Source organism: Centruroides vittatus, unplaced genomic scaffold, assembly GCF_030686945.1.
Source record: "Centruroides vittatus isolate TY-2023 unplaced genomic scaffold, ASM3068694v2 contig_749, whole genome shotgun sequence".
NCBI classification, from domain to species: Eukaryota; Metazoa; Arthropoda; class Arachnida; order Scorpiones; family Buthidae; genus Centruroides; species Centruroides vittatus.
This window is the reverse complement of record NW_027122485.1, coordinates 381,365-407,828: the sequence shown is the minus strand read 5'-3', so window position 1 is coordinate 407,828 and position 26,464 is coordinate 381,365. Positions and strand designations below refer to the sequence as shown.

The window sequence follows — 26,464 nt, the reverse complement described above, 5'->3', positions numbered from 1 at the left end:
TCTCACCAACCTGAATGGAATTCATATTCTTCCCTGGCCAGCAGCCTTGCCAAGATCTCTTTCCCATTGAACACCTGCAGAACCTCAACCAACTTGAGATGCACAGGAGACCACTGCCACATACCGTAGATGACATGCATGCCACAGTAGACAATGCTTGGGAAGGCTACCTCAGGCAACCATTAATCTCCTCATTGAAAGTATGCCTCACCATATAGCAGCTTGTATAGCTACCTGTTAGTGCCATATTCATACTGAATAAACAGGTGTCTGTTGCATATCTTTGTTTCTTCTTTTAATCTAAACTATACGTGTTAACAGCCCGACAAATTGTGTTAGAATGGCGAACAAAGCGAATACGTGCCACTTCTCTAGCACCATATGTATGGAAATGATTCGATGCAAGTCGGCACGAGTTCTAGTGATCAAAATGAGCTGAAATTTATTGTGGGAGTATTTAAGGGTAAAATAAACAAAACTAGGCCCTATGCATTAGGAAAAAAAAATATTCAAAAAATAAGGAACACCCTAATATATATATATATATATATAATATAAATCTTGAAATATATATATAATTTATTTATATTTCTCCCCTCCAGCTTTAAAAATTTTAAATGCATACTTCATACTGCATACTTTACATACTTCATACTTTGAATGCCTCAGAGTTTGAACTGCATGCAGTGAAAAATGCACTGAATGCTTAAAATAAGTTTGTGAACCAAGAATACAATCTTCAGATTAGCAATAATGTGTTAAATTTCACAACCATTATAATTAAATCACACTTCTATGTTAAATACGAAAACTGTTAAAAACACACTAAAACTTTTGGTTCAACCAGATATAATCTTTACCTATTAATCATGGTATCTGAGAAATGTGTGGAAGCAACAAAGTTTAACAAGTAGAGGAAGGGTGTAATGTAAACAATTCAGATGAAAAACAAACTTATTGCAAAGCATTAAAGCGGTACTTGTTTGGAAATCTGGAGACAATGCTTAAGATGCCCAAGTTGACTATATATCAGTAAATGCAATTTTCATTTTATTATACAGTATTTACATATTCTATTTATTGTTTTCATGTTTTAATTTATTATTACGACATTTAGTTGTATTATTTTTACCTTAAATTATGTGTTAGCTGTTTTAAGTTTATCGAAATAAATATGGCCGTGTTTCTTTATGCAGTGAGAGTATAGCTAAATGATGTCACAAGCAGTGTTGGCCAATTAGAAATCAGTTTCAGTGTGTTCGCTGTAAAGCGCTTCTCAAGCGCTGCATAAAGAAACGCAACCTATCATTTAGGGTCTAGGAATGGATTAATTCATTTTCCATTGTTTCTAATAGTAAAAACTGCCTCTTACTTTGAATGATTCAGAGTTTGAATGTTCTCCTAGAATGAATTAAATTCAAAGAATGAGGCACCACTATCTTATTTTAAAATTCAAAAAAGTAAGTAAAGTAAATTCATTCATTTGTTTAGAAAGAAAAAGTTCCTGCATAGTTTAGATTTTCAAACATTTACTCAATTGGGATTAAACACTTTTGAAATTTAAGACACACAATACACACACACACAGAAATATTATGCTAATCAGCATCTGTATACCCGTGTACTCATTGACAATAAAAGTTACATACTGAGGATAAGAAGCTGAAGTTAAATGAAATTTTATTTGAGCAAGTGTAATGACCATGATAATACTTGATTACAATATCATAGCAAAGGAATAATTTCTTGTGAACAGCAGCATAATTTAAATGAATTTTTAATGCCTTGTAGTACCTGCTCTTGCCTGGATAGGCACAGTATGATCAGCAATGAAGGCAAACAAGCACAATATACTATCTTAAACAGATTTGTCTACAGATATCGCAACTGTGCATGCAGGATCTAGACCCTTCAAACTCAAAGAAATTCCAGATTAAAATAGCTTAAATTTATTTTTGTATACTAAGTACATTTATCAATTAACAGGACTTATTATACTGGAAAATTATGGATGCAGATATTTAGTCTTACTGATCAGAAATAATATTTTTTATTTAGTTCACCTGTGGACACAGGTGAACTAAATAAAATTATTATTATTGCTATTATTATTATTAATTACTAATATTATTTCTGATCAGTAAGACTAAATATCTGCATCCATAATTTTCCAGTATAATAAGTCCTGTTAATTGATAAATGTACTTAGTATACAAAAATAAATTTAAGCTATGATAAAGGACACAAAGGCATAATAATTAAATTCCAGATTCTTCAATCTCACAGATCAAAGCTGACATACCACTTGGACTAACAAATGCTCATTGGGCAAAAAATCTGAAGATGGCAGTCAAGAAAATGTGGTAATACAATAAGAACATTTATGGAAAATGCTAGCTGTGTAAAGCTTAGCATTATCTTGCTGAAAAATGGCTGCTTGCAGTTCTGCCATTAAAGGCAACACATTAAACCTCAGGATTTCCTGAATGTACTATTGCCATGTGCAATTTATCTTATGCCACTCATACTTCATACACTGATTACTAGAATGACCAACTGTTATATGAAATGGTTCTCCAGAGCAGAATGCCAGCAGTGAAAGCAGTATGTCACTCAACAGTAAAGACTGAAGTTCTTACCAATAGTCTGCTACACTCTAAGGCTGCATTTACATTGCCAACGGCAACAACCACAGATCCTAAATGATAACGATGGCTTGTCTTTCATCATTTTTGTTCATTGCCAAAGCATTCACATTGTTCATTTATTTTTGTCTTAGAGTATATGCAATGTACTGTACATTAGGCTTAGTGTTATTCAGTGGCTTTCTATGCTTTTAGACAGGACTCATCTCTTTTAAAATTAGATATGAAGAGTAAAATGTTAATTCTTCAACTTCGACAGAGGAATTTATTACTTTTGTTAAGGAAAATATCAAAACAAAACGGTAATCATAACCACTCATATTGAGAGAAAAACAAAGTTATTTCCATGCTCTGGTCCAGGAATTATGATTAAAAGATATCAAAGAATTTTTAAAATTATTTTAGTGTGTCTCCAAATACTTTAGACAATTTATTAAGCTTCATAGGGACTCTTTCTTTGACACAAGAAATTAGCAGTTCCTCTATCTTGTTCAAAAAATTGTGGAAAGTTCATGTTGATTGGCCAATTCTGTTACAACAATGACAAATATTGAATCTTGGCTAACTTTGGAATGACAAACAATTAAGATGAAAGACCGACGATAACGACTGGTGTAAACATTTTACAAAGACAAGTGATAAAAACATTAATTCTTGTCGTTATCAGCAGTGTGAACACAACCTAAGTTGTCATCTATTTCCAATCAGAACGGGATTCATTACTGAAGGCAATATATTTGTTGCCAGTTTATTGCAGTCCTTACTTCTCTATCATAATACTCATTGTTTTCTTTCATTGTTTTATTAGTCATATTTCTTTCATACATTCCCTGTACCTGTCTATGGCACAACCAGGGAGAGAAAGAACAATGAGATGAGATTTACAGTATGTTACATAGATGACTTCAATTGTAGTCAAAGAGTGGATGAATACATAAACAATTAAGAGAAAACTTATGTACATACATAATTCTACGCTTTACTTGTAGCCAGGAAGAAAGCACAAAGGAAATACAATGCATATTTGGCAGTACTTGTGCCAGCAAGAAGGGACCCTCCAACAGGATGATGAGGGGAAGAAAGGTGATGAGATCCCCCCTCAGGCACACATGGGTGAACCAAAGACCCCTTTAAGAGTGTTATGGGGAAAGCAAGGGCTAGTAGCCCTCACACAGAACCCATAAAGTGAACCAGTGAGCCCCTCTTTAGAGAAGTTGATGATTGGTCAGAATAGTCTTCTTGGCTATCTTTTTGAAGATGTGGAAAATTTCCTGGTTTTTCCAGATTTCATGAAGGCCACATGGCCAGTTAGTGTTACTCTCATTTAAGAGAAGCTTTAATTCTGTTCTTTCACTGGCAGTGATTGCACAGTTGTAGAAATAATGTCTGGTGCCATCTCTGACCCCATAAGTGGTACATAGGTCATTGTTGTGCTCGGTAAATCTGGTCAAGTAGCTTGCAAACTTGCCATGGTCACTCAAAAATTGTGTTGTATAGTGATCCGGAGTGAACCAGGTTATTTTGAAGAATTGTCTTATATCAGAAATAAATTTATGGGGAATGTGATCCTTGTGCTCAGCCCACCGGTTTGCCATTTATCAACAGCTTCCTCCCATAGAAGGCGCTTTAAAGTACCGATGCTAATCTTGCTGTAGTGAATCGGGGAGGACTGGTCAAGGGTTGCCTCCTTTGCAAGGGCATCTGCCCGCTCATTACCCTTTGTACCTTGATGGGATCGAACCCACTCAATCTGGATGTTATTAGTTGAGGTACTAATTTTGTTTCTTATATCCACTGCAAGCAGGTGGAGCTTGTCACTATTAATTAAATTGATGGCCGACAGCAAGTCGGTGTACAAGGCAGTCATTATGTTCGAAAAGGAGTTATTGATCCAGTCTAGAGCCTTGCCTATGGCCAGCTGCTTGGCTTGGAACACTGTACAGTTCTGATGGAGCCTGTATTTCTGATGATCTATCATAATACTATTGCAAAGCCTGCAAACAATGATGTTGGCATGGAAGGACATGTAGAAGTTGTCGTGCATGCAAAATCATCTCTGCTAATTGCCTGCCAATAATGCAAAAAAATGACAGGATTCTATAACAAAGCTTCCACTTGTCTCTCGATGATGAATAAATTGCAAATGTACATGCCTGTTTCACAATCAGATGATCATCTCTCTTGGTGTGTTTAGGGCATCCAGAGCCTGTTTGCATGTACATTATGTGTACCCTCACACATCCACACAGTCAGGTCACTAAGACCCAGATGGTAGCAATTTAGTAAAACAGCCATCTGCTTTTCTTAGTCTGATGACATGACATTTCTCAAGATTTTTGTCTATGAGTTTGTGTATATGTCCACTATAAAGCAAATCAGTTTTTTTTTCACTTGCCATTGCATATAAATACCTAAAAACATGTTTATACCATAATTTATTAAGTGCACAATAGCACTAGGCTTAAAAAAATATAAAAGAAAAAATAAATTAAAAATAATCCCAAAATCTACTTAAAAGCAAAGAAAGCACCAAAAATAAACATGAATATAACAGAAAAGTACAATTTTAGCAAAGTGCTTTAAAGTGAGATATACCTATATACAAGAGCGGATTTTTTTCAAGCACTAATGGTCCATAAAACAAAGACAAGTGTAAATATAACAAAATAAATTTATTACCAAAAGTTAGGTACAAACATTGTTACTTTTTGACATAATAACCATGAAGATTGAGGAATTTGTCATATCTGTGGACAAGCTTTTCCATCCCCTTGTCATAGAATGTTGCCACCAGTGAATTCAGATGGCCTTAACAACGTTGTTTTGAAGATCGTCATTAGTCTCAAACTCCTGCCCTGCTAACCACATTTTCAGTTCAGGAGTCTTCACTCAGTCAGTCAGTCAATGTCTTTATTATGTACAAAAGTTGGTACACGCCTGGCTCCGCATGGCACTATCGGAAATGAAAACCAGATACAGTAATTGTTAACATGTTTACAATACAGGTAATTACAGAGATATCAGAAAGTAAGTTGGAATAGTATACAAGAGTTAATACAATTATGTTGCAGGTAATACAAATATTTTGCATAAATTACGATGATAATATAGTTAATTACAATTTGTTTACAGTAAATAGGTACATACAGAATTACAAAGTGATGGATTTTGAATGCTATACAAGTACAGACACAATGTAATAATACAAGTGTTAATACAAAATTAAAACATGGAGATGTGTATAAATAAATTACATAAAATTGAGGTATAATACGAAAAATCAAATAATGGTACAATATAAATGAGTTGCAAGAGCAAGTATAGAGTGTAAATTACATTTAGAATATAGAATACAATACATAAGAGAAGTAATACAAGCCGATACATTACAACATTGAAAACAGTATCAGTTATGGTGGCATATGTACAATATTTACAAAAGGTCCATAGCAGCGGCAGAGGCAATGAAGGTCTTCACACATTAAAAAGTTCCAAGCTGGGTGAAAGTCTGAAAGGTGGAAGTCTGCATCACCATTAAACACCCAGCATATAGCCCTGATTTAGTGCCAAGCAATCTCCACCTCTTTCCTGAACAGGAAAAATGGCTAGGAGAGCAGAGGTTTGAGACTAATGACGATCTTCAAAACAACGTTAGGGCATCTCAAGTCATTGGCGGCAACGTTCTATGACAAGGTGATGGAAAAGCTCATCCACAGATATGACAAATGCCTCAATCTTCATGGTGATTATGTCAAAAAGTAACCATATTTGTACCTAACTTTCCGTAATAAATTCATTTTGTTATTTACATTGTCTTTTTTTAATGGACCATCAGAGCTTAAAAAAAAACAGCCTACGTATATATCATTCTGAAGTTGAGATTTTAAGTCTCTGAAGAATATTAATTCAGTAAAAAAAAATATATATATATATATATAGACTTCTTAAATTGCTGTATTGTGTGTGATATATTACAAGAATAAATTAAACTTAAAAACATTTTAAGTTGAACCTTTAAAAAGTCTTACCTTATAAATATCTCTTTCACTTGGCTGAGCTACATCTGAAATCAAATGTTGGGGACGTGGTGACAAACAAATTGTACACTTGATAGATTTGGGCCAATTTTCATATGTACAATAACTACAAGCCCATTTTTCATCTTCCTGACTCATGGTAAGGAAGAGAAGAAAAAAATGTTAAATGATAACTCGTTTGAGATACTATTTTCAATTATGTCACCACATTTTATCTGAAACAAAAAAAAAAAAATTTTACTATAATATCTAAATATTAGAAGAAAATTTGTAACTTATAATTACTCAAAATAGATACTTGGTTATTAACATAAAATATCAAGGCTATCTAGATTAATTAAATACAACATAAGTATTTATTGCATTAACATTGATGTTCCTGAATATTTTTTTGACTTTCAATTTATATACCTAGATACATTACTCATTCAGATGTCTCCTTCAGGTAAAGCAGAGACATCTGGATTAAGTAATAAGTATCAAGCAATTATTAAATAAGTAATAAAATGTTTTCATTTATAATAATATAATTTTATTTTTATATATATTGTTTTTTATATTAACATAATCATACACACTTAATAATACTAAATACACTAAATACGCATGCTAACAATCTAGCATCAACATCAATACCAAAGATATTCTCAAGGTTGTTCACCCACATGAAAAAAAAAGAAAATTGGCTAACACATACACATGTAAAAACTTCTAAAGTAAAGGTTAGTTTGTTGTTAAAACAAGCATTTTAGCTAAATTCAAATAAATATCTTAATAAAAATATATTCTTTAAATTTATCACCACCAAATGATCACAAATTATAAGGAAGATATCCTATTAATTCTATCATCATTCACAATAAAAATGTATCATTTTAATTTATATTTAAATTTGAAATTTCACAAGTAAAACTGAAAAATTTTTATACATTTTTATTACGTAAATAGATATATTTGTTTTACTTTTACTCATAAGCTACCTTTGAAACTGCAGACTTTATTTATATATTACCAGTAACAGTTAAATGAATTTAAATATAGATAATCAAGTTACACATAATGTTATTTTTCTGTTTTTTCAAATCATAAAAAACATTACAACAATAAATAAAATTAATACATCTTATTTATGTTATGCTAACTAAGAAACATCTAATTTAATTTAAGATTAGACAGTCCTTGACACACATAAATTAACGAAATTTATAAAAACATTTAAAAGTATCCAACATTTCTGTTAAATCTTAGTTTAAACTGTTAAACTATCAAATACAACTGTGAAGTTTATTATATTTAATATAAAATATTATGTTATTAATGTATTATCATTTAATATACTGTATGATAATTATGTATGTTTTACATAAGAACAGATTTTAATTAAATTTATTAATAAAAAATAATACATTAAAATTTCATTTTTATAACATACATAATTAAATATAAATGAAATTTTAATGTAATTATTTTTTATTAATAAATTTTAATTAAAATCTGTTCTTATGTAAAAGAACCCCACTAAAATATTATTCAACAAATAAATTTATTTCAATAATATGGTCATAAAATTAAATTTTTATGTGCATGTATATACGTAAAATATCAAACAAAATTTTAAAATGAAATTTCTAAAAAAGTTAAAATAATTTACACAATAGAAATTTACTTAACATTAAATAAGCTTGATAATCTTGATAAGCTTAATAATCTTGATAAAACACTTCATATTTAGAAACCAATCTAAATATGATTACATGATTCAATAATACTAGATAATTTTTAATGTAAAAAAATTATTATATCAGTCAGACAGAAAAATCTACTGATTTCTAAGAATAAAGAAATATTCTTTTTGAATATTACAATCCAAAACATTAAATCAAAATAATAATCGTCACAACAAAACACAAGTTAAAAATAATTATTAAAATATTCTCTCTTAAAGTTTTGTTTTTTCTTATTTTGTTACTGTATATATTTTTCAAGGTTGTGACACTTTTGTATCTATTTTTAATTTCAGTATGATTTCAGCACACAAGTTATTTTAAAAACTTATATATTAAGGAGAAACTGATCAGATTTATCTGTTGTGGACTACTTACTGTTTTACAGGCTTCTGTTTAAATACACAAATAATTCTTTATTGGTTTAATCTATTACTAAGATAAATAGTGAAAAACTGTTTATTTTTAAACTTGCAGTAACAAACCATTTTGCAATTTAACACTTTTAGAATAAACAAGTGACTGAACTAAGTTTTACTTTCTCAGCTTTCTGTTTATTTTTACTATAAATTATAATTCAATTATGCTATCAATATTTAAATTTTTCTCTAGTAATCAACACACCATTGTTTTTGCAATTATTAACATTAAAAATATTTAATTAAATTCTCTTTAATTATCATAAAACTGTTTGCATTTGCTTGCATGTATATATGTATTGATAATTATGTACAAAATTAGAATATTTCAACATGTGTAAGTATATACTTTTAAGTTTATGCCAACATATAAACTTCATAGTATGGAGTTCAAACAGTGTAAGTTTCAAATGATAGAAAAACAGAATACAGATTAAAATAGTATATAAAATTCATCTAATATACATAGTTAATAAGAAACTATTCTGAAAAGTATTTTTCCAATTTAATGAAGTTTTTCAAAATTTATTGTAATATTTTACATAAAAAAAACTATTATAATAAAAAATTTTACAACAGCTTACATGAAAAAGAAGAAAACTCAAAAATGTCTCTATAGTTACATTGAAAATTAACTTTTAAATGATTAGTTTAGTATTCATATACAAAAATTTTGATATATAAAAAAATAAAAGTAAAAAATTTCATTTAGAAAACCCAGCAATATAGCATTTTAATTATTCTAAGTATTTTTATATAAATTTTATTTGGTTAAGTTTGTTTACAAACTTGCAAAAAAATAATGTGAGCAATAACATCAAATATTTGAACATTCTAAAGCAGTGGTTCCCAACCTTTTCTAGGATGCGGAACACTTTTGTGAGCAATTTTCTTTAGCGGAACACTTACTTAAGTTAATATGAAATACATATGCTTGTCAACAGTTATTTTATTAAAATTGAGCAGTTATAATTCAAAATCTCTACTCATATTATTAACGCCAATTCTAAGACAAGAAAAAATATACATAAATAACTTTAATGGGAAACTTGTACCTGATGTTTTTTACATATTTCATTCAGTTTTTATCATTGCCTTTATCTTATTTGAAACAGTAGTACACTCCATAAGTACGAGTCGTACATATATATTTAAGTTTATGAAAATTTTATGATTTTAATTTTTTGATATTCGGCGGCTCAAATACGATTGTACACTTTCCGATTTGCGACTAAATCTGCGGAACACTTGAGAGATGCTTACGGAACACCAGTGTAGCGCGGAACACCGGTTGGGAACCACTGTTCTAAAGTAATAAAAACAAAAAATGTTAATTTAGAGGAAAAGAAAATTCATTTAGAGACTTTTTTCTTTTAAAAAATTTCTTTTGTGAGAAACTAAAGGACACTATCAAATCTGTCAAATCATCTTTATTTTAAAAACTGTAGTAAGAACTTTTTTCAACTTCATGTAGTAATAATAACTTTTGTTAAAAATTAGTTCCTTGCATCAAATTTTTAATTGATGTAACTTGTTATAACATTCTACTAGTTATAACAGATTAGCAACTGAATGAATATTAATATAGATGATATATAGATGAAAACTTATCTACCAGAATATACATATTTATGTATATTATGCATTATGGTATATAAGTTTTTATCTATATAGTAAATAAGTATACAATACATATATTTCTTACTTCACTTGTATCACATAAGTGAGGATTCGAAGATCAGAAATAAATACAACAGAAAATTTATGATAAATATACATTTAAATTAAAGTTCTGAAATTTTTAAAATAAATTTTCCTTCACTTTACTAATGCAAAGATATATTTTACACTTATAATAATGAAATATAAGAAAAAAAAATAAAATAGAGACATTAGAATAGATTAATTTATTAATAATAAAATCATTTTTACATATTATAAAATTTTGTAAAAAATTGTTTTCCTATTAGCCCTAATTTACAGTTAATCTACTTTTTTAACAGCATATTTTCTGTATTACAAATTGTTTTTATTTTCTATGTCTAATGTAAATAATTGGCTAAATGTTTCCATTATTTGGAAAAGTCACAATGAATATTTGAAATGACTACTGCTGACAAACACACTATAACAACAGATAATAATTCAATGAAACAAAGAACAATATCATAATTACTTAACAGATATAATGATTAATAATCATACAGAATGAATAATAATAAATTGCCTGAAAGTAAAGTTGTTAATAAGAATAAATTAATCATGAAATATATTAAGATCTTTATCAATTTTCATTCAGAAGATTATTAAAAGACTAAAAAAAGTTTAATAATCTCAAATGCATGTCTAAAATTATAAAATAAAGTTCTCAAATTTAATTGTTCATTATGGTTAACTGTAACAAGGAACATTTACACAAAAGATATTTATATAAATTATGCTTTTGAATTAGTTAAACTTTAAAATTTTTTATTAAAATTATACTTTTAAAAAAATTGAATCATAGTTTTATAAAAACAATAAGTGGTTTTTAAAATTAGATTACTGACAGTAGTATTTTACTTCAATTCATTTTATAATTAAAAAATTTTGGTTAATGTTGCCAATTCTTCGACACTATTGGATGATAAAATAGTTTATAAATAAAAAAGCACTGTTCTTATAAAAATTTCTTTCCATAAATAAAGATTAGAGCCACTTTAAATGATTGTATTTTCTTCTCATTCCATCTCTACCTTTTATCAAAGGGAAACAAGGCCACAGTAGAAATTAATCATTTTTATTTTTTCTTGTTAAAATATTTTTGATATTTGTAATGTTTTTAATAACATTCCTTTATCAGAATTATCATCATCATCATACCATACTTTATCTGATTATTAATAAAGGTTATTAAAGACGAAATGTACAGTATTTTCAAAATCTGCAAAAATATCAAAAAAGTAAAAATAAATATGACATCTAATAGTCTCATAAAAACTTTTATTTAAATATTGCCATTATATAATGTATATTTTAAAGATAGTGATTATTATAAAAACAATATTTATATATTTCTGAGGATTATTAAGACTAAAAATATCATCAATGCAAATCTGGGTAATTTTTTCATTAGATAAAGACTAATTTCCTTAATTATTTTAAAAAATTAATTAAGTACATTATTTATGACTAAAAACCATTAGTAACTATGATATATTTTATTTTTACACTAATCTCATTTATTGATTTTAATCTATCAAAATTTATATTAACATTTTTAATAATTTGAAATTTATTTTAACAAGTAACATCAATTTCAAAAGTGGTAAATTAAATCTTTAATTATTATTAACAATCATAGATAATTATTTTTCAATACAAAATATTAATCAATTATCAAATTATTTTAAACAGAGTCTAAATTGGTATTGCAATATCCAAAGATGTCACTTTTTATTTGTAAAGGTATTGCAAAAACTGAATATGACTAGGTAAGCAATTCTTTTGTAGTTGAGAAAATTAATGACTTTACTATTGAAGAAAAAATTAACTTCTATTTGGAATGACAAATTTTGTCATTCTAACATATTTTATTTTTGCTTTTTTACTGGACTTGAATTTACAATATTTACCTTCTGATTTAAACAAACAATTAAATAGCATATAAATTAACATGTAAGAATAATATTCAAAATAGTTAAAATAAATAAAATTTTTTACTTATTTAAAACTACTGCATTTTTTTTATTTGTAAAAACTTACAACAAAGTATTTATAGAAGCATTAAACAAGTTGCCTGATAAAGCTGTTTAAAGCAGCTTTATTAAAAGACAATTTAGTACAGTAAAATTCTGATTATCGGAATTGATTTGTTCTGATGGTGATTCATATAATCAAAAATTTAGAAAAATGTAAAGACTGAAATTACAGGGTAACAGCACAATATTGTACACATACAATATTTATTTATTAATTAATGTGTGAGTAGAATCCTACAGATCATTTGGATCTGTCACAGCAAATAGGAATCACTAATCATTTAGTCACATGACAACAGAATTGCAGTGTTATATCAGTAGGCAAGAGGGAGGGCAAGCAGTAGTTTTAATAATTGGATATTTGAGTAATCAGCATTCAGATAATCAGAGTTCTACCTTCAGCTTTAAGATAGCCACTGCAGCATTAATGTAACAAAGTATAGAAGTACTAAAGACAAAAGACAAAATTTACACTGGTTGCCACTAATGATAAAGCATCAATAAAATATTTTAAACCTGAAAATACTTATTATTACAGGTAACTGTTGATACGTCATTTTTATAACATCAGATACAGTTTGAATCTTTGAGTAAATATTTTGATTTATACAAAAAATAGTATTTACATACATATCCAAAACTTCAAATTGGACAACATTTGTACATTAATAGAGAGAACTGTAGATGAATATAGACAAACATGACAAGAACTGTATTACTCAACATCTAACAGAAAATAATACACATCTTATAGGATATTACAAATCAAAGCAATAAAAGTCTTTGATGAAAAAGATACATGCAGCAATTAGACATAGGTGGAGAATGGATGGAAAGTGCTTACCAATACTTAGATAGAGAGATCTATCAATATGGAATATGTCCACCTCAAACTGCAATGCAACACATTCAACATCATTGTAGGTTTGTCACCAAGTGACTTTTTCTAGCTTTCACCGCTAGCAGTTGTGTTCATCCTTAAGTTTTGGATATGTGTACAAACAATGAAGCAGCTTTAGTAGAGCTGCTTCCTTTGAAAGCATAAATCACTTAAAGCAACCTCCAGCAGCCTAACTAAAACAGCCAATGTACCTATTGTATTATAGTAATCTGTTTCAAAAAAGTTGTGAACAGTGGAACTTGGTTTATTCACTTAATAACAAAATAACTAGATAATTCTTAAACTTTTGTTTATTACAAAAACAATTGTTAATAAGCAATATTACATTTTTTGATATAATTTGGGATATTATTTTAAATTTTTAAATGATAGAAAATTTAAATAACTTTAAATGCAAAATATAAAAGCTGCTTTTTAAGTTAACCAATTTAATTATCATAATGTTTTTGGCTCTTTTTGAGCCTTTAGTTACAAAAATTACAAGAACACCTTTTTGAACCTTTGTGGTTTGAAATTGAACAAACATCATTGTAAAATCAAATAATCTTTAAAAAAAAGTAACTTTAAATATTCATCTCATTTCTTTTGAATTTGAAACTATTTATAATACTACAATTATGAATTTACATTACAAATAAAACTAGAGTTAAATTACGTAAGAAATACAAAAATTTTTAATCTTTCTTTCTAATAAGATATTAATATAGATAATGAGATATTAGTAAGATATTCTAATAAGATATTAACAATATACACAATTAAAAAAATAAATGAAAAATTATACCAAAATTTTCTAAAATGATTAATATAAAAATCTGATATGCTGTTAGAGAAAAAACAAACTGAAACAAATTATTATGAAAATCAAAAGTAGTTTGGTTTAATTCTATATTTACATAACAAATGAAATTAAATCTCTCTACAATAAAAAGAAAATTTTAATTATGCTGGAATATCACAACTCTAATTTTTTATTCTATTTCAAACACTAATCAATACTTATTAAAACTTATTATTCTTGTAAATACTATACACATTTATTCAGTAATCAGCTGATTGATATTTCTAAAGTTAAAAAACATATTTTTCCACAAACATGACTAAACCTGTATAATCATACAATACTGTTATAAAATACAATAAAAATCATGTGGTATTTTTAGATTTTATAAAATTTTTAATTAATCTGTATTAAAATTTATTTAATACAAACATCATGCTCATACATAATTTGCTCTTTAATTCTTCAATAAACTATTGTGATCAGTAGAAGTGCTAATAATTATGTTTTTATCATAATATCTCAAATGAAATCAAAAAATACTCCATTTAGTTCACTAAAAAAACACATTTCATTATATATTGTTCAATGTATATTGTATTTTTCATAAAATACAAAGGGAGCAAAAATCAGTAATTTATATATCTTATTATATATATAGGCCTATATATATACACAAAATAAATTTATTATTGGACAATTGAATGATATAATGATATCTTAAAATTAGGTTTTAACAAATATGATTTATGGAATATGAACTATTCCATAAATGATTAAATTTAGACAGTGATTACTATTTAACTAAGAAAAAATTAATCTTTTAAAATATTTTCAGAATTAAAATTTCAAGAAATTTTTTATTCAAAGTTTTTTTTATTTGATTGATTTGATTAACTATTACAAAGAATAAGAACAAAAATTTCTTCTTTGAAAAAATTTCATAAAAAATACTTAATAAAAATGTAATAAGCATTTTAAATTAGTTACAATGAAAGTGCCATTATATAGGGTTGGCTGAGGTAACTGCAAACTGTTCCTGTCACCGTACAGCACAATTTGAAAACTGCTGTAAACTCTTTAAAAGTACAAGGGGTGCTTTATTTACATTATGATCTTATGCTTGTATTTATAATTTTATTTTGTTTACTAAAAACAAGATGTCTATTTTTTTTATTTTAGGATTAGGAAGTGTCATCGACAAATATAAATATTACTATCATTAGTAAAATTTTATACCATATTTTTGTATTAATTAGTAAAACAGTACACTAAGGTAAAATTTTTCTCTCTTTATTTTGACTGTGCACCATAGAAACTGTAAAATTTGGCATTTACAATTATCCCACACCAAAAGAAGAGAATGGGGTAATTGTATATGGTATTTATAAATACAAACAAACAGTATAGTGACAGTCAAGAAGCCTATTAAACTATAAGACCTAATAAAGACTTTCATTTCAAAATGCCTCAAACATACATAAAGAAGAAATCCCTTATATTTTGAATATCTCCTTTAATATTTTGTCTCTAGTTAAAATACAATTTGTCTTTTTTATCTATTTTATTTTTGTTCTTTGTTATTTTCTCTTGTTAGGTATGAAAGTATATATTGGCCTTAAGCGTTTCAAGCAAACTACTTATTAATTATGGATGTACTTCTTTTCAAGTTTTCTTATATATTGCCTATTAACACAAATAGTTTACAAAGGGCTCAGAGATCTACATAATAATAGTTACATGATACATTACTGATTTTATTAAAAAAAGGCATGTAACAACTTGTGACCTTCCCTTTTATTAGACTAATTTTTATAGGATGTAAACAAAAAAGTTTTGGATCAAATTATTTCATTTGAGCATATTCTGATGTATGTCAATGCAACTTTTTATCTATTTTTGTTCTGTTTAGTAAAATAAAACTGCTCAATTTCATTCATTTTTCATCTTAAAGATTCGTGTTCACTTAAAATTTCCCGACACACAACACCGATATGTAGAGTTCTAAGCACAAAAACTAGAGAATTTACAACTACTCGTCACAGTATTTAAATTTACCCAGCTCAACGGGGTAAATGTAAATGTAGATTTTTTTTAAACATTTTTTTTTATTATGTCTACTAAAACAACCTATTAGGAATAATTACAGATATATATTTGATTAGTATTAGTATGATAACAAAGCTAATAAAAAGAAATAACCAGCTGTACTTTCTTAAGTTAAAAAAGATTGTAAATAGTGTGAAATCAATACAGACATTTAAAATTATCCCATTCAACCCTAACGTTTAATTTCATAAAAACTATACTGTATATACATAGAAACTGATGTCAAAACTTTCAGATTAAAATAATTTTACTACATACATGCACATCATTGACTAATAACATTATATAATTAAAAAATATGATAAACCATTTTAATAATTACATCAGATTCATTGGAACTATTCTTAATCATTTGATAAATATTAAAACATTCAAAGAATGTAGGTCTTCATACTAAATTTACAGATGTACTCAGAGGTTATCCTTAAAGGGATATTATATTTATGATAGATTTAACCTTTAAGTTAAGTTCGTATTAATGGTTAATTTAAGATACGAAACCCGTAAAGAACGGCAATAATGGTACTTACATTTAACAGTGTTTATTTTTGATTTATAACTGACAACAGTAGCAACAGAATAATCAATGAAATACATTTAAGCATAATAATGAAATTGTTTTAATAGTTTATAGACGGATAAATACTTTTCACTGTGTTTTTTATTGAATAATAAAATCGTATCTTACCTTAACAGACGGTTAAATCTCTTTGCCTCACCAAAATTCAAAGAAACTAAATTTTTTTACAATTAAAAGAAAGGAATTCTGTTTATATAATGCATCCAAAAAGGAAGACAGTGTGGTATAACGTTACTTATATTATGCATAATTGGGTTTTTAGGTTTCCAAAACCGTTTTTTCTACAAATACAAGGCGAAAATTGAAGCAGAACATAACTTAGGCCTAATTCATTGCTAAAAATTCAATCAAAACGACGCCATCTTGGCATGTGACGTAAACGGCTCGATCAAATCGTTTCCGATCACGTGATCGAGATATTTCGAGAAACGAAAAACAAATTAATGGCGAATAATTACCTGTTGATTTATTTGATTATTTCATAATTTTTAAGTATATTAATTAATAAAATTTCATTTATTAAGATTATTTATTAATTATGAAATGCATTAGTTCTATAGAAGAATGATGTGTAGAGACTCGGATTAAGGGGTTAAAGGTTATATTCGTTAGAGGAATGAGTGTATGTGGTCGACAAAAGCGTAAAATTGTTTTTTTTTTTTTTTTCCTTTGTTTAATAAAAGCATTAAACTTAAGGCTTGAGATTTTTTTTCTGAAATTAAAGTTTGTAATGATAAATTTGTATGGGATAAAAGGGGTGTAGCTTATTGCATCTGTTATTGAAAGGATAAATGATGTCACGAATCTAAGATTTAGAAAGAATCGAAGAATGAATTAAATGATTAAATACATTCTGTGCTTAAAATACATTATTTTAAAATCTTTATTCTTAAATTGTGATCAAGATGACAAGACATTAAAAATTTTACGTATTAAGAGAATATATTAGGTCTACTTATTTAATATCTGTGTGAAATCTTTCAATTAGATAAGTATCGTTTGTATTAAAGCACTGGTATTCGAGTTAAAATCTTTATTCGTAGGTTTTTCCAATAAAGAATTCACCAAGAAGACAAAATGAAGGATAAAAATTCAGGTTTCTTTATGGTGTAAATGTATGATTAAACATATTTTATTCTTCTGTAATCCGTTTACAATCAAATCAATTTTATTATTGTTAGAAAGTAGAACAGAAGAATAAAAAAATAAAAATGCGCTAGTTTTATGAATAACGCATGTTGTGATAAATTTTTTCACGTTGATTTCATGAATTGTGAAATTTTGAAAAGTAACATCTTAATTCACTCATACATTATCATCATTCAATGAAGCAAAACGAATTTAGTATCCAATATAGCGCAATTGAACTAAATACAAAAGTATAATTGACCTAAATTCATCAAAATATGAACTCCTGGGTATCGATACCCTATAAATTAACTTTATCATATAAAATACCTATAAAAAGACATATTTAGTTTCGATTTTCAGATGACTAATCGATAATTTTTGAATGGTAACGTTTAAGCTGTTTCGATAGATATGTTTTTCTTGTGTAATTTATACAACTGTAATAATTTATATTCGAGATATTTAATCTAATTTCCCAATAAGAATCAGCATAATTTAATAAGTGAAATTACTTTAATCGTAGTTATATTTATATTTTCAATCGTTTTGTATTGTTAATATTATATTAGAACTGGAAATGCAAATCATAGTATATTAGAAACAAAAGAAGTTGAGTGAAGAAATTATTTATAATTACTTATTCAAATAATAAGAAAATCATTTGTTGACATTTTTCAGATTTTCTAAAATTATAAAATAAATTAATACGAAAACACAAAGAAAGAAAGCAAGATAACAATACTTAAAATAGCATGAAATATAAGAACAGATAAAATACTGAATTTTTTGTTTTTCATTGTAAAAATTATATATAAATTCTCTAAAGTCATGTGTAACTTTAATGTAAAAACTTGCTAATATAAAATATAATTTATTGTTTTTAGTACTGCAATGCATACATTCATTATACTACTTACATTTTATAATTCGAATATTTGAATTTGGAAATTTAATTTTCAGAATTTCCAAAATTTAAAAATTTCTGCGAATAAATATTTGCTTATCAACAGTTATCAATGCTTTATAATCTACAATGATAATTTTGGAATAATAGACTTAAAAATGCGATTTTTCTATTTTAAAATTTAGAAAAAATTTTTAAATTGAACATTTATCGAACTATAAATAAAATATATTCATACAATATTCAAGTTTTCACATTATTTAGCATTTTTTTTCTCAATTTACATCTTTTTAATTTACTTTGTAATGAGTCATCTCATTGCATGTTTCTACTATATAATATGATCAAATTTTATTACATGTACACATATATATATATCTTATTTAATTGTTTGACGTCGTAAATTTTAACGTTGTGAAATAGTTGCATAGAAGTCATAATTGCTCATTAATAGTGCAATAATTAGATATAGTAGTCACGCCTGAAAGATCGAAAAGTGACGTCATTATTGAATAGATAAATATAAAAATAAGTACGAAAACTAATTGTCTTTCGATGTAAATTTGATTTTTATAGGTATTTTATTCCTTATTTAACGGAAATATTAGTTTTCAATTTAACTTTTAAGGCTATGACCTTCACAAAGAAATAGAAAATGTTTCAATTAGTCATGGTAGTGTTGTTAAAGAACATATTTTTATTTATATAAAACCGATTTAAAAAATCTGAAGTTTCTTGATAGTAAATAAAAATAATTATTTTACTAATTATTACTTTTAAAATATATTTGTTCTTTATTAAATTTTATAATATATATTTTTTAAATTTTGTTAATTTAGTTATATTTACAGAAAATAACAAAAATTTTGAAAATTATTTATGTAATATTCATAATCTCATATTAAATTTTAAAGTCTAAAATTAAGATTAATTTAAAAATAAACAGATTTTTTTAAAATTATCTCGGAATCTTATAAGTTACATTTATATGAGTTCAATTCTTATAAATCTAAAGAGTCTGTCATAGTTTCAACTGCAAACATCCAGTCGATTGTAGAATTCAACGTTTTCTTTCAAATAAAAATTCCATAAACGGTTATACAATTATATTTTAATAACTGCAACTTTCTAGCTTAAAAAGATAAATATTTTAATCTTAAAACAGTTGAAAATATCTTTTTTACGAGAAAAATTCGAAGATCAGGATAAGTACAGTACATAAAATTCAAATTCTATAATATTTTATTGTATTCGAAAAAGTACCTTTATAGTCCTATAATTTTGGCGTTTAATAATAGTTTTACTGCGCTATTTTAAATAATTTTAAATCACTTAATAAAAACTTTAATTTCTTTTAATTTTTGGACTTCTTTAAATTTAAATAAATTTTCTATCATAGTAGTAAGTTGAATTTTGTGTAAAATAATTATGTATTACAAAAATAGTTTTAAATTTTATTCTTATTTTTAGAACTGTTTTCTAACATTTATTTGTATTTGACTTAGTCATTGCTTTCTTCAAATAATAAATTATCTTCAGTAATGTCAGTAATACTAATGTCATACTTCTTAAATGATTTAATAATAATCTCTAATTTTATTGTGTTCCATGGGATTTTGATCCGTCTACACACTCAACTTTGGAGTATAAGACGCACTCTGGCTTTGAGACAAATTTTTAAGGAAAAAAAAAAAAAATGGTATTATACATTGGCTTATACGGTAAATTATAATGGAGTGGCAAATTCTTTTGTATTTAATATTATAAGAATATTCGTAAACTTGCATCATATTATTAGTATTATTACATAATACTAAATACAGTAGAGTCTCTATTAATCGAAATATATTTATTCTACGAGTTCTTTGACAAGAGAATTTAGTACAATACAGTTCGTTTCATGTATCTATAGAAGATGCGCAATACCCAACATTTACTTTAAAACACAGTTGTCAATAAAATTAAATGTTCTTTATTTTATAATTTAAGTTATTACGTTCAATAAGTATTCTACGTCTAACCTAAAAGTAGAGTGAATAGTATAGAGCAATATACTACATAAATTTTCATTTTTCTCTACTATAGAACAGATCAAATTGATTTCTGGCATCAATGAGATTTTTACTTTTTTTTACTTGTATGTTCAAATTTCTTAGTAAAAAACCAATACACGAATTACACGATACAAAATTTCCGAATACTTGCACTTAATTAATTTCTGTCACAATGAGATTTCAGTTATGCAATAGGCTAGCTTGTAAATCGCTTTAGATAACTGACGAATTCATAGATCCCTATACAGGTATATCTCGACTTACGTCGGTAATTGGTTCCAGGAGAGGCGACGTAAGTCGAAAAACAACGTAAGTCGAATTTACTTGTGTAGGTACGACGTAAGTCGTAGTTTCGACTTACGTCGTAACTAAACGCCAATAATGAGCACTTAAAGACCGCTAAATAAGACGACAACACAGGAACACAGATGTTTTCATGTTTCGTTCTCTAGGATTTATGATGATTATATTAACATTTACTGTAAATGTACATATTTTAATATGATTTTATGTGCTTTTAACGCTTTTCTAGTGATATTACGACTTCAATGTTTGTGGCAGACGGATTTAAAGTCGAATAAAATGACTTAAACTTGATTTTTATTTTTCCATATACTTTTTTGACAAACGACGTAAAATCGGGAACGACGTAACTCGAGAGGGACGTAAGTCGAGGTATACCTGTATATAGGCCTACGGAAGGTCGGTGTATGTAGAGATCCACATATTCATGAGTTATCGTTCGTTAGCTATCTTTTGATAACTAAATTATATTGCGCCGGCTGTTTGTAATGACATTGCAGTATTTGGTAGTTGGAAAGATACCATTATAACATTCGGGCTGCCAATTGGTTATTACTGTTATCAACAATAAAAAGCTGTTTCTAAATTTAAATGAATTATTAAATATTTTATCTCAGCCAAATTTTTATTTTATTATTTTATCTGATAATAGCATTATTGAATTACAGAACGATTTGCAGCTATACGCATTTTAAAAGAGCAAAAATTTCATCAAATTCATTATTACCAAAAAGTTTAAATAAATATAAAACAAGAAAATTTGTCAATACACTGCAAATATGAATTAATTAATAAAAGTATAACATTTCTTTCAGTCATTAATAACGGAGCTTATATATATTACTTATTAATATTGTATTTTTCAAATACAATATTTATTAAAATAAATTTTAGATATTTTCTCTCCGAAACTTTATTGAATGAATAAATTCTACGTGTAATTTTATACTAAATATCTTTAGAAAATTCTTAAATATTCTAAAATATTTACTGATTTTTTCACTTTAGATAACTTCAGAAATTCCTTATTCATGTCATAATATGATTAAAATGCAAGTCAGATGGTCGAAGAGGTAAGGAGTTGATTCTTCATACAATATACTATTAGTATGTTACTTTTTAAAATTAACTTATAACTTTAAAATTATGATTTACTGTTTGAATCTTATGTGAGTATTAGTAGGCAAATTGCTCGCATTATGATCATGCTAATAATATATAAATGTTTTTTTTTTTTAAGTTTCACAAAGTCATGAACGAAAGTTACCTAAGTAGAAGTTGAATGATTTCCAGAATTTTTTTCATTCTATTATGTTTAGAGTTTAGTTAGGATCAAACAATTAATTTACCAACCAAGCATAACGCTTTGATTTGCAGATAAATAAAGTATTCAAGCTGGTTAACCCTGAAAAACACGGTTGAATTGGTCCGTGCAGGGAAATAGAAACTTCAGATTTCTTCATATGTATGTTCTCTTTGTGATATACAATGAAAAGTATTTTATATTTTATATGTAACATATAAAATATGTCACATATAAATAAAAATTAAAATAAACAGTAACTGATTTTCTATAATCTATATGACAAGTAGGCTTTTAGTGTGTTTTAGGCATAACATTTTTAGCTTCTAATTTTAACATATACATTTGTTCAATAATCGATATAAATTCAACGTTATCGTCATTATATCGTGAATACTACTGTAATGCAAAAAAATCCGTTCGGATAATTTCGAGTCTTCGTTTTGATATTTTGCTATTCTAAGAAAAAGAATTAGAATCTTCAGAGCAATTCGAATTCAATTTAAATGACTTTGTAAAATAAAATTATAAACAGGATTAAGTAGAAAGGGTAGTTTTAAATAACCATTAATTTAAAAATTGTTAAAATTGTCTTGAAGTGTATGCATTTGATCTAAATCAGTGATTTTAAAACATTACTGAACCTTCTCTTAACTTTCAATATTGATTTGTTAAAAAATAAAATTTAAAGAACTTGTGAAAAATATTTGTTTTGTTGTTTAAGTAATAAAACTTCTTACAAATACATAAGATATAGTCACTTCTATTTTTCAATATTTTAATAAAAATAAAAATTTCTCGTGTGTTTGCAAAATTTCTAAGACTTCGAGAAACAATTTGAATGCCACAGATCTAGAATTTTGAGATTCAAATACTTTTCTTTTACTAGAAATACTTTCTTCGTTTGATTTTTTTAACTGTCATGTAATAGGTTTTCGTGGACGGCCTGTCCCGGATATGTCGGACTCCGACTTTTCTAACCCGGCTACCTTCATTGCGAGCCAGATCGAATTCGGATGGATATGGAAAAAGGCCCCTTTAATATCTACAGGCCATTAATATTTAAAAGTTAATAAATAAAATTAATTGTCTTTTAAAAAGTATTATTTGTTTTTTTTAGTATAGTTACCCGACGGCCGGATGGCCGAGCGGTAAAGGTGGCAGCCTACCGCTCTGGGGGACCCGGGATCGAATCCGAACGGGTCGAATAATCCTCAGGAATTTTTCGGGGGGTGGTCCGTTCGGATATGTCGGGCCCCGTCCCTCACCACCCGGTCGCCCCATTTGTGGGCCTGGCCGAACCCATAATGGTCCTACTAAAAGAGGCCCTCTTAGTGCCCACAGGGCGGGAAAAGTTAAATAAAATTAATTGTCTTTTAAAAAGTATTGTTTGTTTTTTTAGTATAGTTACCCTATTTCAGCGCATATTCTATCGTTCAACTGACACAAAATGTGTAACGAAAATTTTGAATTGTGCAATGGTAATCTCATATTTGTGCAGTAATTAATTGTCCGATTCTGGGTTTTATAAGTATTTTTTTTTTCTGGTTATGTTAAAATATTTACCCAAATTACACAGTGTACGATAAAACTTGCGAAAATGGAACATCAATAAAGAAGAAAACAGCCGAAACTAAAAAATTGTTCGGAACAGAGCGATTTTCTGTGTTAAAAAAGAACCTGTTCAATACGAAAACCTGCCAAACCGGAAAAAATTCGTACCATGTGATTCCGGTTTACTGAAGTTTTACTGTATATTTTATTCGGTCAACGAAAAAAAGCTACGGAAGGAATGTTTCTAGGATTTATCATTTGTATTGAATATATATAGTAGATACTGTATTTTTTTATGCAGCCGCAATATCAATACAGTAGAGCGTCGATTATCCGACCCCCGATTAACCGACTTATCGGTTAACCGACCGCGTTCTAGTCAGCAAATTCAAATGTCCGCTAGTGATGTGGCGCTACAATATTTGGTTATGTCTTGGCTACTTTAATATTATTTTTGTTAAATTTTTGCATGTTTTAGCTGGCAGCACTGGCTCGACCATGAAAGGGAGGCTAGTATTTAAACCAGGCCTAATACACTATACTAATAATGTATTTTTTCATACTTTTTGGTTATCCGACTTTTCAGTTATCCGACCAACCCCAGTCCCCAATTAAGTCGGATAATCGATGCTCTACTGTATTATCATTTAAACTAAAATCCACAGCCGCGGCGACTTGTCACACACAGTAGGCCTAAATTACGTCAATGTGGGCTCACTGTTCACACTGTGCATGTCTAATGATTAAGATTTAACGGTGATTAAAATTATAAATAATTATACGGATTTGTGTTATTGTTCTTATTTTCAATTTATGTTTTTTAGAACAGTTTATTAATGCTAGGATTTATCGGCTTGGCCAAAACAAAACTGATATTTGTGCAGTAGGAATGGACTGCATGCATGGACATGCGTTGCATACACGTAAAGTATGTATAATGTATAATAACATACTAGAACTAATGAAATTCTGGTATTTTGTGTAGTTATACAATATAGCAATATTCAATAATTTTGGAATTGTTATTCCATGTATCTGAGAATAATACTAGCCTAAATTATATATTACTACGTGACCAAAAGATGTATTTTTGTTAATTTGCATAAATAAATGAACATAAGTTTACATGGTTTTAATAATAAATCCTTTTCATTTTATAAAATTGCAATTAAAAATTAAACTATCTTTTTTAGTTCGGGCAAAACAGTGATCATGAGCACGCCGGATGAGGATCATTTTGTCTGACGATCTATTTCGTGTTGCGTTTAGTCAGCTTGTTTTTCGAATCTAATCTAAACTTATCCTCATTTTTAAACTTTTTTTTTAATATTATTCCTGAAAATGGTCGTTAAACGAAACTACCCATCCCGTGCCTGTCGCTTGTTGCGTCGATACGAAGTAGCTTAAATGAAATTAACACCTATAAATAAATTAGAAATGTTATATGCCTTTTCATTGAATTCTCGTCTTTAAGTTATATCTGTTTTTATTTTAAATATTTTGTTCTATTTACTTTCGGCAGATGATTCAAATAGTTTAAAGTCTAGCAGATGGCAGCAAATACCAATTCTTTCGACCACAATTCATTGCACATCTCTTCGTTCAAAAAATTTCGTAACTAGAAAAAGTTTAACTTTGTTAGGTCAGTAGCATAGCGAGAGGAGGGCATGAAGGAAATAGTAACTATTCGTAATAATTTATAGATATTTTAAGGCAGGTACTACATTCTATTATTATTTGTATAATATTCTTATTACGAGTATATTCTATATATTATATTACTATATGTGTTTCTGGAGGGGGAGGGAGGCGCCAATAAAGTGTCGTGCCCTGGGCGCCGGTTATGTTCGTTACGTCACTATGTTAGGTCCACCTATTTTGACGATTAATTGCCGAACAGCCCTTCGTACGAAGGCGATACATGCAAAAGAATAGGCTATACTAAAGAGCGCTTACACGACACAAAACTTACGGTAAACGCGACGCGAGTCGGTTATTTTGGATTCAACATGGCGGATGTGTCGGTTTCCCTATTTAGAGGTCCTATCGCATACGACGAAGTACTCGAAATGGCTTCATCCTTTACTACGGCGAAACGGTGGGAAGTTCGTTACACAGTTTTTGAAAAGTCTTGCAAAACTTTAACAGCGTGTTCTATGTGTCTTAAAAATGAAAAAATTTCATACATTCAAAAAACACCCTATATATTATGTTTGTCGCTGACTTAGAGTTACCGGTTTCGTGTCACCAACTCATTTTTTATATTATTATTTACAATG

The 26,464-nt window shown here is 27.6% G+C and overlaps 1 protein-coding gene across 2 annotated transcripts in view; it reads right to left on the bottom strand.

The window, feature by feature from the left end:
* trbd (trabid) overlaps positions 1-19,015 on the bottom strand; it is a 50,555-nt gene extending 31,540 nt beyond the window's left edge. The window contains exons 1-2 of one of the 2 annotated variants that reach the window (XM_067277541.1): positions 18,985-19,015; positions 6,674-6,897 (exon numbers count right to left, since the gene is read on the bottom strand). In XM_067277541.1, coding sequence (XP_067133642.1) covers positions 6,674-6,820 — 147 coding nt within the window. In that variant the 5' untranslated portion in view covers positions 6,821-6,897; positions 18,985-19,015. Of the gene's footprint in view, positions 1-6,673; positions 6,898-17,044; positions 17,336-18,984 lie in introns of those variants that run through there. The other variant, XM_067277540.1, reaches the window with a different exon arrangement.
* Between the last annotated feature and the right edge of the window lie 7,449 nt (positions 19,016-26,464).